This window comes from the organism of the source record quoted next, unplaced genomic scaffold (assembly GCF_019419815.1).
Source record: "Pyrus x bretschneideri cultivar Hongxiangsu unplaced genomic scaffold, Pyrus_bretschneideri_v1 Contig31, whole genome shotgun sequence".
Classification (NCBI taxonomy): Eukaryota; Viridiplantae; Streptophyta; class Magnoliopsida; order Rosales; family Rosaceae; genus Pyrus; species Pyrus x bretschneideri.
The window spans coordinates 2,374,520-2,390,604 of record NW_025999624.1 but is presented as its reverse complement, the minus strand read 5'-3'; the positions used below and the strand labels follow the sequence as shown (position 1 = coordinate 2,390,604).

The window sequence follows — 16,085 nt, the reverse complement described above, 5'->3', positions numbered from 1 at the left end:
TAATATGCCCTTCCCCTTACACGTTAGAAAGAGAAGCATTGGAATTGAATGGATATACGCTGCCGATTCGCCTTGCTTAATTCTACACTCCACATTCCCCCTCCATCCTTCCCAACTTGCCCTCTTAAACTCACTAAATTTTCGCACCTTCCACTCTTCCGCCGGAAATCCATTATTTATACCAGACATAGACTCCTCTGTACACCTTCCCAATCATTTTTCTTCAGCGGCAATGGAAGCCCCTACCCAAGGTTATAGAAGGAATGTTGGCATCTGCCTCGTCAATGATTCTAAGAAGGTCACTCCCCCGTCAATGATTCTAAGAAGGTCACTCCCCATCTCCCTTTATATTGTTCTACGTGTTTGTACATGCAACTTACTCAACTTGTTTGTATATGTTTGTTATCTCCATAGATTTTTGCTGCTTCGAGGTTAGATATTCCCTGTGCGTGGCAAATGCCTCAGGTAAACTTGATCACAGTTTTGGATTGAAAGTTTAGGGTTTTGGTGATTTAATTGCTTTTAAATTTTACTTTTATGTGTTACTATATGATTCTAGGTGAACAATGCAATAAATAAGGAAGATCAATTCGTATGCATACAACAAACATATACATTTTGTTTAATCCGTTATCTTTTCATGTTCGATTCCTTAAATGGTTTTACTTGTATACATGTGTATAAGTTTTGCCGTGTTTCCATCAAATGTGCGCACACAATTACACATGCTGCACATGCACATATAATTTGAGCTATTTTGAGAATGTACTTGGAATTTTGAATTTAATCAGATAGAATTAGTGCACCCTCTCTTGTATATATTTTCTACAGAGGAAGGACTTTTGAATGACAATAAGTGTTTGCCTGTTCCACATTGTTGTGCTGCTTACCTGATACAGAAAATTTTATACACATGCTGGAAAAGAAGGATCTTCAATTTGGAAGAAGATCCAGAAACATCAAATTGACAATTTTTTACACATATGATATCTGCATCCCTCTAACGTATCTTTTATGCTATGTGGATAAGGGAATTTAGACTCAGTTGTTAAAAATTCACTACAAGAAGACTAGGAATGAGCTGCTCAATCACTAAAAGCTACTAATATAACACTACAAACGCACTTCAAAGACAATAAACAAAGGACACGATATCATTTGAAGGTTCTCTCAAATGTATGGCGTCGAGTCATTTTCAAGTACTTCTGTCGATTTTTTTAGTGCATTCCTAACAAATGCAAGGTTAGAGATGAAGAATCCAAAAGGGAGTGGTGGGGACTGGTAACCATTATAGGTCCAAACAAACATTGTTGAGTTCGGAAATTGTATTCGATATACAAACTAATACAAATATGCAGTGCTATGAGACTGTTTGAGACATGAATGAATCTCATATGCAATTATTACAAACTAGAATGTAGGGTGATTAGTGTTTAAGTACAGTTACTAGCTGCAGTCTTTACATGATTCTAATATCTTAGACAACTTTATTTCCTTTAGTGTGAGATTTTTATATTTACCATTTACTGAAATAGTTTTATAAAAAATTGTTTTGGGAAGGGTGGTATTGATGAGGCTGAAGATCCAAGAAGTGCAGCCATCAGGGAAATAAGAGAAGAGACAGGAGTTAAATCAGCAGAAATTCTTGCAGAGGTACGACACTTGCTATGCTTGTATTTCCCTCCATTGTTTCATTGTTTCAGGACATTTTTAAACTGCTTGAAGTAAATTTGTGAGTCTGCATTTCGCTGAAGAAAGAGTTGGGGAATGCAGAAGGATAAGCTGATAAATCTGTTTTATCTTTGCTGAAATTTTATTGATTATTTTCATTGGTTATCACTTGTCAGACACCAAATATTCTTCAATTATCTAGCCAAAAACCACATTTGATTCTCATTATTTATGCTTGGCCTAAATCGTAATCAACTATATTATTATATAAATAACAAAGAGAATGGTTGTGTCATGTTGGCATTTAGTGGTTCCTTCCTTTCTCATCGCAAGTTTTCTGCTTTGGTTACTTGATTAGCAGGGAATCAGTTTAAGCACCAGAAAAAATAGTAATCAGTCTTTATATTTTCTGTTATGTTCGAACATTCTAGAGCCGACATTCTTTTCTCACTTGCGGAGTACCTTATTGTTTTCTAGATTTTTTTCCAGGCACCTTATTGGTTAACTTATGATTTCCCACCAGAAGTTAGGGAAAAACTTCGGCATCAGTGGGGATCAGATTGGAAGGACCAAGCACAGAAATGGTTAGTGTCGGTATACAGTGCCTTGCGTGTTGGGTAGGCTGCAACCTGTTTCGTCTATCATCTGAGTACAAAGTTCTATTCCAGATTATAACCTAATAGGCATGCCATCACCTTCGTTTAACGATCATTACAAGTTTTATCATTTAAACATGCTATCAATATACATAAGTTTTGTATCGCTATGCTCATATGCACATTGACTTATTTACAGAATTGCATGCATGTTGAATTTCACAGGTTTCTTCTTAAGTTCACTGGGAAGGATGACGAAATCAATCTTTTAGGCGATGGAAGTGAAAAACCTGGGTTTGGGGAGTGGTCATGGATGTCAACAGAACAAGTAGTTGATCTTGTACGTTAACCTTGCCATACACATTTGTTTGAATTGCTTTTTACACAGTCATAGTATTTAACATGTATTCTTTCTTCTAAATCGTGCAGACTCTGGATTTTAAGAAGCCTGTTTATAAGGAAGTTCTTGCAGCGTTCACACCTCATCTTCCGTAGCCTTCGGTTAGTGATGGTGAATGCTTCATTGGGTGTTGATGGAATAGTGACAAGCGCTCGTAATAGAATGATTTGAGTACTGTATGGGCAGGAAAAGAAGGAAAATCGTATTAGTTGCTGCTCGGCATCCCATCTAATAAGAATTAAGCAACATTTTTTAATTTAATTTTACATAGTCATGAAACCAGGAGCCATAGAATGCGTTCTTGAAACTTCATTTTTATCTCATGCCCGCATGATTAGAAATGAGGATATCCGAGGTGAATTAGAAATAGCCGAACTTGAAGATAAGATGAGAGAGAATCAGTTAAGGTGATTTGGACATGTGAAACGAAGACTTGCAGATGCTTCGATTAGAAGATGCGATTACAAAACAGAGGCTCAAGGCCAAAATGGGTAGTGGAAGACTTAAGAAGACTTGTAAAACGACTCTAAGAAAACACTTGGACTACTTGAATCTAACAGAAGAAATGGTACAAAACCGAATGCAATAACGTTATAGGATTTATATAGTTGGCCCCACTTTGTGGGATAAGGCTATTGTCGTTGTTGTTTGTTTATACTAGCAAAATGCATAGAAGAAGTACCACCACTTGTTTCCTCCATAAAAGTGAGCTTGTTTTTCTTATTTAAGCGATATTGTTATTAATTTAATCTAAATTAAGGGAATGAGGATTTGAATTTGCGTGTAAAAGTAGAGCACACCTCTTGGCATCCCATGTAACAAGCAAATTGTAAATTTGTAACTAGTAATCCATACACCGTAGCACCATTCAAATACAGTAAAATCACTTGCAATAAAAATACTTCTGACTCCTCATAGCATCCGACTACCTCCGAACGACGCCTTGAAAATGTAGACTCGTTGTTCATGCCAACAGATTCGACAAAGCCATTTGTAAGCCCCATTTCAAGCACAAGAAGCAATATAGACTCGTTGTTCATGCCATCCTACCGATTCACCTTCTGAAGTATATGTTGTACATGTTTTGTAACGATATCTGCAACAATCTCAGGAGAGAACCTTTTGATCATGTCTTCTCTTGCTTTTTTCCCTTTTACCTTGGCTTCCTCGACATTATTCACCACGCGCCTCATTAGAACACGAAGCTTGCTAACCGAAGGTTCTGCCCAGAGATGTCCTCTGAAAGGCCCTTCCATTACTTCACTCATCCTGTCCACCGGCAATGGATAGCTATTCTCCGCAGTCAGATACTCCGTAGGCCCAGACCAATTTGTGGCAATCACGGGCAATGACATTGCCATCGCTTCCACGAGGGGCCTTCCCCACCCTTCCCCCCTTGATGGAAGAACAAATGCATCAGCTGCCTTGTACACTCGCGGCAAATCAGTTTGAGCTATGTGAGTGTCCATCACATAAACTGGAGCCCAACCGGTCACTGGCATTTCAATTCCAGATTTCTCCACAAACTCCACTATCTTATTCCCAAAATCTCTATCAGAGTGATAAGGATTTGTCAAAAGATACAAAGCAACGCCATCTGCTTCACTGAACTCTTCCAAATATGATTTCAACAACACATCCCATCCTTTCCTGTACTCCCACTTAAACACACTCATAAACACAAATTTCTTCTTCGTTTCCAAATCCTGCGTTGCCTTACCCATAATCAACTTCCCTACAGACGCAAGATTCAACGGCTCATACGCAAGCGGATCAAAGAACTTAACATCAATAGGCTGCACAATTTTCACAACCTTAGAAGGATCAACCCCGCTTTGTACAAAACTCGACACATGAAACTGCGTAGGAACCCAAACATAATCCATCCGATTACAGCGCTTCACGTGCTCCGCGTTCACTCTATCGGTTTCAAACATGGTCCGTCCAATGACGGACTTGAACTTTTGGTAAGCAGCTGGTGGGCAAGGCAGTGTTTCGAACAATGGCGGGTTCCAAGCACCGGGCTCACTGTGACAAATAACCACAGTGTCCTTCATACTACATCGTGTGTTGTAAAGCCCAATTGCCAATTTCCTGACATATTCAGGCAACCCTTCCCAGAATTCCAAGGATTCCTGATCGCCGTGTTGCTCGATAGCTATTCGAAAAATCGGGTTTTTCGAGTGTTGGTCAAGGGATAAAATGTAAGACCAAGCTTCTGAACTGTACCCACCACCTGAAAGGAAAGGAGCCATCCATAGAAGACAGTTGAGGGGCTTGGGAGTGGGATTTATCGGCTGGGTTTGTTGGGGTTTTTTAATTGGATGAAGAAAGCCGAACAGGTTTTGGACAATGGTGGTGGGGTGTGATGAGAATGTGTGCTTTAGGAGTTGGGTTTTGAGGAAGTTTGTTTTGGGGAAATTGAAGGAGATTGTAAGGACGAGAATTAGGATGGATGATAAGTAGAATGCATAGGGTTTCAATTTCAGTGTTCGATTGGCTTGTGGTCGGTTAATGGGCTTGTTGGTTTTCGCGCGAATTCATTACGCGGCGGGGGAGAGAGGAGGAACTTCGTGGCCGACTCCGAGAGCCTGTTTATAATCGAAATGGTTTATATGTAAATCAAATGTAAAGATCTATCTCCACAAAAAAAAAAAAAAAAAAAAAAAAAAAATTGTAGCAATAGTTCCTCAATTTTAATCTAATTGAAGCATTAATCTCTCAACTTTATTCCAATTAGAGCAATGGTCCCTTAACTAAAAATCCATGATCATTGGTCCCTTAACTCATCAAAACGTGTAGCTATGGTCTTTTTTGTTACATCTGTTAAAACTTCTGTAAAAATGAATCACGTACATTGAGAATGAATTAAGAGGCAAATATGGGAAACTTAATGAGAAATTGTAGAAATAGTCCCTCAATTTTAACCAAATTAGAGATATGGTCTCTCAACTTTAATTCAATTGAAGCAATGGTCCAAAGTTTAGCCTGATTGTAGCAATAATTCTTCTAACATTAATCGTTCTGACAGAGTTAACAAAAATGACCATAACCACACGTTTTGTGGAGTTAACAGACAAATGGTCATAGATTTTTAGTTGAGGGACCATAGCTCCAATAGGGTTAAAGGTGAGAGGACCATTACTACAATTTCCTCATAATAAATAAATTAAAATTAAGATCATTTAGCCAATTAATTGTAGTAAATAGATAACTGCACGTTTTGTGGAGTTAACGGACAAATGGTCATGGATTTTTAGTTGAGGGACCATTGCTTCAATAGGGTTAAAGTTGAGGGACCATTACTACAATTTCCTCATAAAAAATAAATTAAAATTCAGATCATTTAGCCAATTAATTGTAGTAAATAGATAAATGATTCGCAATGGTTTTGCCGAATAATGTCGTCGATGATCTTTAGAGAGTGATATATAATATTAACAATACCGATCATAAGCTCGAAGTGACACACCCTAACCCCAATAACATACGTTACGAGATCGTGATGTGCTGGCCAACACTAAATTGACTATATGACCCCATCGAGAGCTGACGTCACAAGCCAATTCAATGATGAAACCATCGCAAGATAATCATGATGTGTAAGACTTTGAACCAAAAGAATTTCATTAAATAATAAAATCTAAAGCTACTACAAAAATAGTTATCATCCTCCCTACTTGGGGACACAAATTATCTTGGGTTTAACCCTGTTATTAATCACATCACACCAGAGCAGCTATAAGTTTCACACAACAGTAAATACAACAGAGTGCAGTGCTATGTATATTCAAAAGTATGATCACGCAACAAATATTACAATTAAGATAAAACTACAGTAAAGGAGCCATCACCTAAAATCCAAAGGATGAAAGCCTCACTGCCAAGCCCACTCGTCCCCATCGGTATTCTCCTTAATCTCGTTATGTCCTAAAGGGGTCGATAAAATAAAACGTGAGTGAATTAGTTTTATCATAGTTATAAAATTATCATTAAACATAAGACCCCTGTTTTGAAAACACACACACACACACACACACACACACACACACACACATATATATATATATTGAAAACTATATAATATAATACTACCATAACAGTAAAATCTCATTCATTAATATCAATGAAAAATCATCAAGTTTAAGTTCAGATAGCATACCCTTCATCAATCAAACATGCTAGCGTCCACTAACATAAGTATAGCAAGCAGAATACACACACACACACACACACACACACACACACACACACACTAGCATCAACTAGTTAATCTCAATACCAGTAATACTCATCAACCCTAGCGTCCAATAGGACAATATAACCTGCAAACAAATCTACGACCGAAGATAGCTATACAACTCATCACATGATGACTATGTGGTGAAAATAGATCACAAATGATCTAGAGGTATTATTGATATCATCGCAAGTCTCATCTGAGACTAACACAACACTATGCATCCACATATTAAGCATTTATGAAAATACGTAAATAGATGTATATATACGTAAAAACATTTGGTTTTTCAAAGGGTTCCACTCTCAGGGAGGCAGAGCGTCTCTCGCAGTTAAGCTCATTGCCTATATCCTTTTGATTCTCAATCAACATGTGAATATCAATATAAGCTAAAATAAGATTAAATGATCATTTTAATGGAACAAAGTCCAATTGAACCATTTAAGCTTTGAATTTGCACAAACGGAGGGCACCACGTGATTTAGAACACTAAAAATCTCAAGTTAGGTCTCGGGTTTATCACGCGCTGCCGTGTTCTGGCCACGGTCCACCACTTGGTGTCATGCAATGGGAAACATGCACCGCCATGGGCTGCCATCACCGGTGAACGCGTTGTTGCGGTTTGGCAAGTAGGTGTCGCACTAGCCATCAACGGTGCCACGCGATGGTGCTATGAGATTAAAACAGAGATAACATAATATACCTTTTTCGTCACTGGATTCCATTAAAGTTAACAAAATATGAGTTGTCGCCATCAAAACTAATGGCGACTGCCTTTGACAGTCCCTGGTGCTGTCTCCGAAAACTGTAGAAAAACACAGGAATTTGATTAAGGGCTCTCGAGCTCGATTTCATCGATTTCAAAGCCAAAATTTGTGTAATTTCATCCTAAAAATCACCAGGAACTCATCTAGAATGTTTTTAGGACAAGGAGATGTTGAATCCACCTCAGATTCAACAATTTGAGCTCGGTATAACTCATGAATTCTGTAAAATGAAGAACAGGGAGCATGCATGTCAAAATCTAACGTTTTCAAGCCTAAAACCCGCATGCAAAAATATATTCAAATACCTGGAATAGATTGGAACTGAACCGGAGCTCTAGAACCCACAAAGTCGTTGGAGTTTGCACAAAGAAGATGACCGAAATCTGGGAAACAGGTATAGAATGATTGCAGGGGTTAAATCCTTGGTTTCAAATGGAAAAACATCATGATATATGTCTCAAGTAACCTTAAAACACAAACAAGCAAGAATGACTAAGAGAACCTGCGGAAAATATGGAAGAGAATGCTTTTTCTCATTATATTTCTCTACAAGATTACAAGGATCTATATACATGAAACACTTAAGGGATACAAGTGTGTAGGTAGGACAAGGTAGGACGGCTTGGACAAGGTAGGAGACAAGGTAGGACGGCTTATTCTTCCAATACTCCCCCTCAAGCTGGATCAAGGAGGTTAATTGATCCAAGCTTGGAGAGCAGACTTTGAAACTGAGGAGAAGCAAGAGACTTCGTGAAAATATCAGCAAGTTGATCTTGGCTTCGAGTGAATGTGGTTTGAATTACCTTGGACTGGACTTGTTCCCGAACGTAGTGACAATCAACTTCAATGTGTTTGGTGCGTTCATGGAACACCGGATTGGAGGCAATATGCATAGCTTCTTGATTGTCATAGAAAAGAGACATAGGTGTGTTGATTGAGAACCCCAAGTCCGAGAAAAGGCCCTTGAGCTAAATGAGTTCACATGCAGTGGAAGCCATGGCTCTATACTCAGCTTCGGCACTTGAGCGAGCAATTACATTTTGTTTTTTGCTCTTCCATGTCACGAGGTTTCCTCCAACCAACGTGCAGTAGCCAGTAGTGGATTTTCTATCAATAGCATTCCCTGCCCAGTCAGCATCGGTGTAGGCAATGATTTGAGTATGACCATTGTTTTTCATGACGATTCCCCGACCAATGGAGCCTTTGAGGTATCTGAGAATTCTTTTAACAACATTTAAATAAGCTTCAGTGGGTGCATGCATGAATTGGCTTACAAGACTGACGGCGTAAGTTATATCCGGTCTGGTGATGGTGAGATATATAAGCTTACCCACCAATCGTTGGTAGTAACTGATATCACTGAGAGGTTCTCCTGTCAAGTCCAACTTCAATTTGCTATCAAGAGGAGTACGAGTTGGTTTGCAATCCATCATCTTCACTTCTTGAAGTAAGTCAATCACATATTTCCTTTGATTAAAAAAAAGTCCCTTGGGGGAAGTGGCCAGTTCAATCCCAAGGAAGTATTTTAAAATTCCTAAGTCTTTAATGGCAAATTGTTGATGAAGAGAATGTTTAAGAGTGTGAATCTCATCAATGTTATCACCTGTGATGATGATATCATCAACATAGATTAGTACAACTAATTTGCCAACTGATCCTATTCGAACAAACAGGGAGGAATCAGCATGACTTCTCTTGAACCCAAAATTTTCAAGTACCGAGCTCAGTTTGGCATACCAGGCACGAGGAGATTGTTTCAAGCCATAGATTGACTTATGAAGCTTGCAAGCCATACCTGAATTCTGTGCTTGTGGATGACCCGGGGGTAGTTGCATGTAGACTTCCTCTTCGAGGTCTCCATGTAAAAAAGCATTTTTTACATCCATTTGGTACAATGGCCATTCATGGTTCACTGCAACAGATAACAAAACCCTTATTGTGCTCATCTTAGCCACGGGAGCAAATGTCTCCTTATAGTCCACTCCAAAAGTTTGAGTAAAACCGCGAGCCACCAATCTTGCCTTGTGTCGTTCAATTGAGCCATCAGAATTAAACTTGATTTTATAGACCCACCGACTGCCTACCACCTTCTTGCCTTTGGGAAGTTGAACTACACTCCAGGTTTTATTTTCATTCAAGGCTTTGAGTTCTTCTTCCATGGCTAGCCTCCACACAACTTGACGATTGGCTTCTTGAAAGTTCCTTGGTTCACTTTCATAGGACAGTTTACTGAGGAAGGCTATATGAGAGTGAGAGACTTTGGAGTAATTTACAAACTTGTGAATAGGGTACCTTGCATGGTAAGTTTCATAGTCTTGCAGCCTTGATGGTGGATGTCAATCTCGAGTCGGATTCCTGCGAGGTTGAGCTGGGATCACAATAGGTTCAGCTCCACTCTCTTGTATAAATGTTGTGTTATGGTCATGGGGAACTACTTGTGCTTTTGAGGCTTCAGTGTCATCTCCAATAAGCAGGTTGTCATTAAGGGTTGCATGAGAGTCCCGGTTGTGAGGTAGTGAATGGACACAGTCACTTGATTCGACTGGATTTGGCAATGGGAAGAGATCTAGGAAGTGCTCCCCCTGACGATTTTGATCTGATGATTTGTTGAAATATGGTTGGTTTTCATCAAACCGTACATCTCTTGAGACAAACATCTTCCTGGAGCACGGATTGTAGCATTTGTACCCTTTTTGGGTGGAGGAGTATCCCATGAAAACACACTTGACAGCTTTGGGATCAAGCTTGTCTCGGTGATGGGATTGAATATGAACATAACAGGTACATCCAAAGATTCTCAGATGGGAAAGATTAATTTTTTTGTTTTGCATAACCTCAGATGGTGATTTTGTATCCAGAACACGACTAGGCAGTCTGTTGATAAGGTAGGTGGCTGCAAGAACTCCTTGAGACCAAAACCTCTTAGGCACATTCATTTGCAACATTAGCGCCCTGGTTTTTTCAAGTAGGTCCCTATTCTTCCTTTCGGCAATTCCATTTTGCTGAGGAGTACCTACACAACTTGTTTGATGTATAATTCCATGGGTGCTCAAATAGTTAGTCATATTTTTGGATGTATATTCAGTGCCATTATCAGACCTTAGTATGTGGATTTGGGACGAAAAATGGTTCATGACAAGATTATGAAAGTCCTTGAAAGCATCCATAACTTCACTTTTGAATTTTAGGAGGTACAACCAAGTGGCTCTTGAGAAATCATCAACAAAGATAACGTAGTACCTATAACCATCAAAAGACTCTAGAGGTGCAGGTCCCCAAACATCGGAGTGCACCATCTCATAAAACTTGCTAGTCCTAGACATGGAAGAATTGAATGGGAGTCTAGTAGATTTTGACAAATGACAAATTTCACATACAAGGGAGGATTTGCATAAACTAGGGAACAACGTAGACAACACAAATTCTGAGGGATGGGCTAGGCGTTGATGCCACAACCAATGTTCTAGGTTTGAGCTGACTTGGAACCCCTTTGGAACATTGAGGTCCTCTGAAAAATAGTACAGCCCATTTACGTAGTGACCTTCACCAATCAGCTTCTTGGTGGCTAGATCCTGAAAAACAACATTGTGGGGGGAAAAAATTGCACGACAGTTTAGAGAGTTTGTAATCCTTCCTACGGACAATAATTGAAAAGGAAAAGATGGAACATATAACGCTGTGGACTCAACAGTTTCTGAGATCAGTTTAACTTTCCCTCTACCTAGAACTGGCACACCTCTACCATTTGCTACAGAAACTAGTGATGGTTTAGTGTAGCTTTCAAAATCGTATAGCTTTGAATATTGATTTGTCATGTGATCTATGGCACCTGAGTCTATAATCCAAAAATCATGAGAGTGACTAACATTTAGAGCAGTTGAAAGAGCACACATGATACCTGGAATGTCTCATTGAGGTACATGACCAGATTCAGCTAAGAACCCTGCAAACTGTCCAAGAAGAGCAGTTTGACTTTCCCCAGTCGACGTTTCACCTGTGCTTCCTTTTCTGGTTTGAAGGTAGGTTGAGAACTCATTCAACAAGTCAGCCGGATTAGCTGTAAAGTTCATCGACCCACCGATGGATGTAGCAGCAGTAGCATGGTACTTGTTTGTATGTGGTCTAGCGTGTGAGCCCTTATGATCTCTTAAAGGCTTGTTCTCAAACCTTGGCTTCAACTCAGGGTGCAATATCCAGCATCGATCTATTAGATGTCCAACATTATTACAATGTAGACACTTCAAATCTGGCCTTTTTCCCTTGTATACTTTATCTCCAAATGACTTGTGATTTGTCACAAAAGCTCTAGCCTCAGACACACTAGGTTTTACGTCAACATTCATGACTTTTCTGCGTACTTCTTCTCGTTGGATAGTAGTGCAAACACTTGCAAATGATGGAAGTTCGGGATTCATTAGAATATGGCTTCTAAGATCTTCATATTCAGAACCCAAACTTGCAAGCAAATGAAATATTTTGTCTTCCTCGGACCTTTTTGACAGTACGGCAGCATCGATAGTGTGTGGTCGATACATATCTAGTTCATTCCACATGTTTTTCATGCAACCGAGATGATGAACAAAGGATTTATCACCTTGTTGAAGACTTGCGAGATTCCTCTTAAGCTGGAACACTCGAGCAGCATTGTTTTGATTTCCATACATGTCCTTGACTGCCTTCCAAAGAGCACTAGAGGATTCTGAAAAACTGAAAATTTCAGACAGCTTAGGATCCATGGAGTTGAGGAGCCACGACATGACCAGCTGGTCTTTGCACAGCCATGCTTCATACTCCGGCGATGCGACGTCAGGTGCTTCAATACTTCCATTGACGAATCCAAGTTTGGATCTTCCTCCAAGGGCAAGAGATATTGATCTGGACCATGGAAGATAGTTAAACTCATTTAACAACACAGAACACAAACGTTGGTTTGGGTTGACTTCAGCTTCTGGAAAACTAGGGCGAGGAGCTGTGAAGCTTTCAGCTTCTGAGCCAAAAAGATTATCTTCTGCCATTATCGAAACGAATGTGCAGAAGAAGAGAAGGGACAACAATGGAGTCAGGCCAGTTAAGGTTCCGGCTCTGATACCATGTGGAAAATATGGAAGAGAATGCTTTTTCTCATTATATTTCTCTACAAGATTACAAGGATCTATATACATGAAACACTTAAGGGATACAAGTGTGTAGGTAGGACAAGGTAGGACGGCTTGGACAAGGTAGGAGACAAGGTAGGACGGCTTATTCTTCCAATAGAACCTCACCTGGGCTTGAGTTTCAGAGCTTTAACTCTTGGCTTTAATGGCAATTTACACTACGATGCTCTGATGCACATGCAAGAGCATCCCCATGTTCCTCTTATACCAGAGATGACAATTTCAAGGTTTTTAGGTTCAATTTGCTATGGGCTCGAAGAGGGAAGAGGAAAGAGGATGGGAGCTCTCGAAGCTTAGAGAGAGAAAGTGATGGTTTCGAGTGTTAAAGAGAGAGTGAAGGTGAGTTGTGTTTCAACTGAGGGAGAAAAGAGAGGGATCGAGAGAAATATAATCCCACTTAAAGTCACTAAACAAAATTACGAAATTACCCCTCACTAATTGTAAAAATTACAAAAATTACGATTATGCCTTCAAGGTCTCAATTCAATTTTGACGTAAAACTTACGTACCAAAATCAAAATTATGAAACTTAAGAAAGTATGAGGATGTGATTCTTGAGTTGAGGGTCGATAAATTAATTAACACCTACTCAAGGGCAAAAAAGTCATTTCACACATCTTGAGAATAAAATACAATGTGGTACGGGTTGTAACAGTGTACCCCGTTAAAAAAAATTTGTCCACAAAATTTCTACCACTCTAGTAGAACAAATAGGGATATTGAGTTCTCATACTTTCTTCAGTTTCCCAAGTAGCCTTTTCCATCTTATGATTTTGCCAAAGAACCTTCACCAAAGGTATCGTCTTGTTCCGAAGTGCTTTCTCTCCTTGATCTATTATCACAACTAGTTCCTCTTTATAGCTCAGATCTTTTTGTAGCTCCACCTATGATGATTCCAACATATGTGATTCGCCTGGTACATACCCTTGAAGCATCGAAACATGGAACTCATTGTGAACACGTGACAATGATAAGTAGGGACCAATGTATCGAGAACTCAGCTTTCCTCGCTTCCCAAACCTCACCACGCCTTTGTAGGGTGACAACTTCAAGAATACACAATCCCCAACATTATACTCACGATGCCTCGTGTGATCATCAATAATACTCTTTTGTCTGTCTTGAGCTATCTTCAGATTTTTCTTGATTACTTGTATTTTTCGGGTAGCCTCATCTACCAATTCTGGCCCAAAATAGTTCTTTCACCAACTTCATTCCAACGCAATAGGGTCCGACGAGCCTTACCATACAAAGCCTCGAAAGGTAACATACCGAGACTTGTATGAAATCTATTGTTATAGGAAAATTTCATCAACAGTAGATGACGATCCTAGCTTTCGTTGAAGTGCACGACATTTGCCTTCAACATGCCTTCAAGCGTCTGAATAGTCCTGTCGGACTACCTATCCGTTTGAGGATAGAAAACGATGTTATACAATAGCTAAGTACCTATGGCTTGTTGAAAATCCCTCCAAAACTTAGAAGCAATGTTCTAAAAAACGGCCTAAGCGCTAGAAGGTGGTGACCTAAGGTGTTTTCTTGCATATTGGTTGGAAAAATCTGCTGGGCTCTAAGCGAGGGCCTAGGCAGCCTAGACTGTGTTAGGCGGATAGGCAGTTTTTCTTTTTTTCCCAGTATTTCTTCGGCAGATCCTCATCCTCATGCATAAAAAAATAAATATGTTAGTCTTCTTATTTTTTTCTATCTCAAATCATCACATGGACACATATTCAACAATGGCAGAGGCGATGCTTACCTCCATGGGAAGATTGGAGCTTCAATGTGCCACCATTTCCGTGGTAGGACTCACTGGTTTTGGTTTTTGCCGAGAAGATTGACTATTGTGAGAGCTAAAGGTGAGTGGGTGTGTTGAAATGAGAGAGGAGGGTCAAGCATTGGAGCTAAAATAGTAGATGAGGAACGGCTAAGGTTCTTTATTATAAGGAAATGAGAGCTATATTTTTTTTTTTTTATCTTAAAGAGAGAGAGGGCCGAGTGAAACGAGAAAGGGTTCTTCTATTATTGAGAGATATCTATCATATTCTAGAGAGAGAGGCCTAGGGTTTCTAAAAAGTAATCAGATATGAGAGAAATGGGGGCTCAACTTAGCCTTTATTTTGGAATCCTGAGAAATTCACCACATGGATGCATGACACATGTGCATGCCATGTATGTTGAAAGGGACGTTCTGACACGGAGAGACACAGAGCTGTTTGGGGCTTTGGGCTCAAGGCAAGATAGAGAGTGTCACAGATGCTAGGGTTTTTGTTGAAACGAACATAAAGCTGCTAAATTAGCATATATTGTAGTTGTTGCTAAAGATTGACACCAGTGCAGATTTGGATGTGTTGGTCAGCGCGTCCTTACAAACTCCCAGGTCTCCAGTTTGAACCCCGTGCCTATCATATTTTTCTTTCTTTTTGATGCGGCTCTCCTATGGCTCCCGGTCTTGATTTCAAATCCAGGTGAGCCTTTTCCTTTTTCTTCTTTTTGTTTTGTTTTATTATTTGTTTCTTTTATGTTTTTCCTTTCTTTTAGTTTCTTTTTCTTAGGTGGTCGCTTTTATTAAAGTAGGACATAAAATCAATTATCTCAGATTTCTGTTTTATAATAATTAATTGGAATTTGGATTGCTTTGCATGATTTAATAATCCCTGTGGAGAACGACCTTGCGAGATCCGTTTATACTACAATAACCTTGTCATTCTTGCCAGTATTATAGGAGTTTTTAACAGTTTTGCGTGTGTGGTAAAATCCCTATCAATAATTCCCTAGAACCTAGAGGGAGTTCTAAAAATGTTGAAGTAAGAGAACTTCAAGAAGAAAATTTTATATTGGATGAGGACACAGAAGAAGAAGAAGAAGAAGAAGAAGAAGAAGGAAATGATGAAGAAGTTGAGTTTGAGTCCGACACGGAGAGAGTCTTTGAGGGATATGGTGAAGAGGAGTTTGATGCCTAGCTTTGCAACTTTGCAAGTATCTTACATTACTATATTTCCTTATTTTCCTCCAATTTTGCATTTTATGTGGTTTTAAATTGTGAACTTGTTGTACATGTGTCATCCTACAATACCCCTTACTATGGTTATATGGCATACATGCTTAATGTGTTTTTAAATTTTGGACTTGTTGGATACCTTTTTTGCATTTTATCATTCTTTTATTATCTTATCCATGGATTTCGTACAAGTATAATTTTTTGCAAGTGTCAATATGCACTTATTTACAAGATATATAAGAAATTTACCTAAATTC

At 39.2% G+C, this 16,085-nt stretch overlaps 2 protein-coding genes and 1 pseudogene across 2 annotated transcripts; 1 reads left to right on the top strand and 2 right to left on the bottom strand.

The window, feature by feature from the left end:
- Positions 1-2,832, top strand: LOC103929573 (annotated as a pseudogene).
- A 644-nt stretch (positions 2,833-3,476) lies between these two features.
- LOC103929561 lies at positions 3,477-5,207 on the bottom strand (the record flags this gene model as incomplete). The annotated part of the gene is made up of 1 exon (XM_018643086.2): positions 3,477-5,207. A coding segment is annotated over one exon (1,494 nt), but the record flags the coding sequence as incomplete, so codon positions are not given.
- Positions 5,208-8,642: 3,435 nt separating this feature from the next.
- On the bottom strand, positions 8,643-9,107 carry LOC125480032 (uncharacterized mitochondrial protein AtMg00810-like). The gene has a single exon (XM_048590245.1). It carries the CDS (start codon positions 9,105-9,107, stop codon positions 8,643-8,645), a length of 465 nt encoding a protein of 154 aa, XP_048446202.1.
- Positions 9,108-16,085: the final 6,978 nt, after the last annotated feature.